The sequence below is a fragment of the Cariama cristata genome, unplaced genomic scaffold (genome assembly GCF_000690535.1).
Source record: "Cariama cristata isolate BGI_N322 unplaced genomic scaffold, ASM69053v1 scaffold22859, whole genome shotgun sequence".
NCBI lineage: Eukaryota > Metazoa > Chordata > Aves > Cariamiformes > Cariamidae > Cariama > Cariama cristata.
In genome coordinates, this window is record NW_009636605.1 from 1,570 (window position 1) to 1,823 (window position 254).

General features: G+C 62.6%; 1 protein-coding gene across 1 annotated transcript in view; it reads left to right on the plus strand.

The window, feature by feature from the left end:
* Positions 1–245, plus strand: part of SCN4B (sodium channel, voltage-gated, type IV, beta subunit) — a gene marked incomplete at its 5' end in the record, with an annotated part of 1,522 nt that extends 1,277 nt beyond the window's left edge. The window contains one exon of the mRNA XM_009707980.1: positions 1–245. This exon is cut by the window's left edge and continues 8 nt beyond it. Coding sequence (XP_009706282.1) covers positions 1–245 — 245 coding nt within the window.
* Positions 246–254: the final 9 nt, after the last annotated feature.

The window sequence follows — 254 nt, forward strand, 5'->3', positions numbered from 1 at the left end:
GCGCTGGGGGCCAGCGGCTGGTGGAGGGGGTCGCTGCTTTTCTGGGGGGGGCACGCAGCTGGGAGCTCCCTGCTCCCCTCCTGAGGCCCCTCAGCACCTTCTCTCCTGCAGTGGTGGAGACAGACAACACTGTGACCCTCATCATCGTGGGCGTTGTGGGGGGACTCATCGGCCTCCTCATCCTCTTCATGCTCATCAAGAGGGTTGTCCTGTTCATCATCAAGAAGACCCAGGATGGGAAGTGAGTGCGGGTG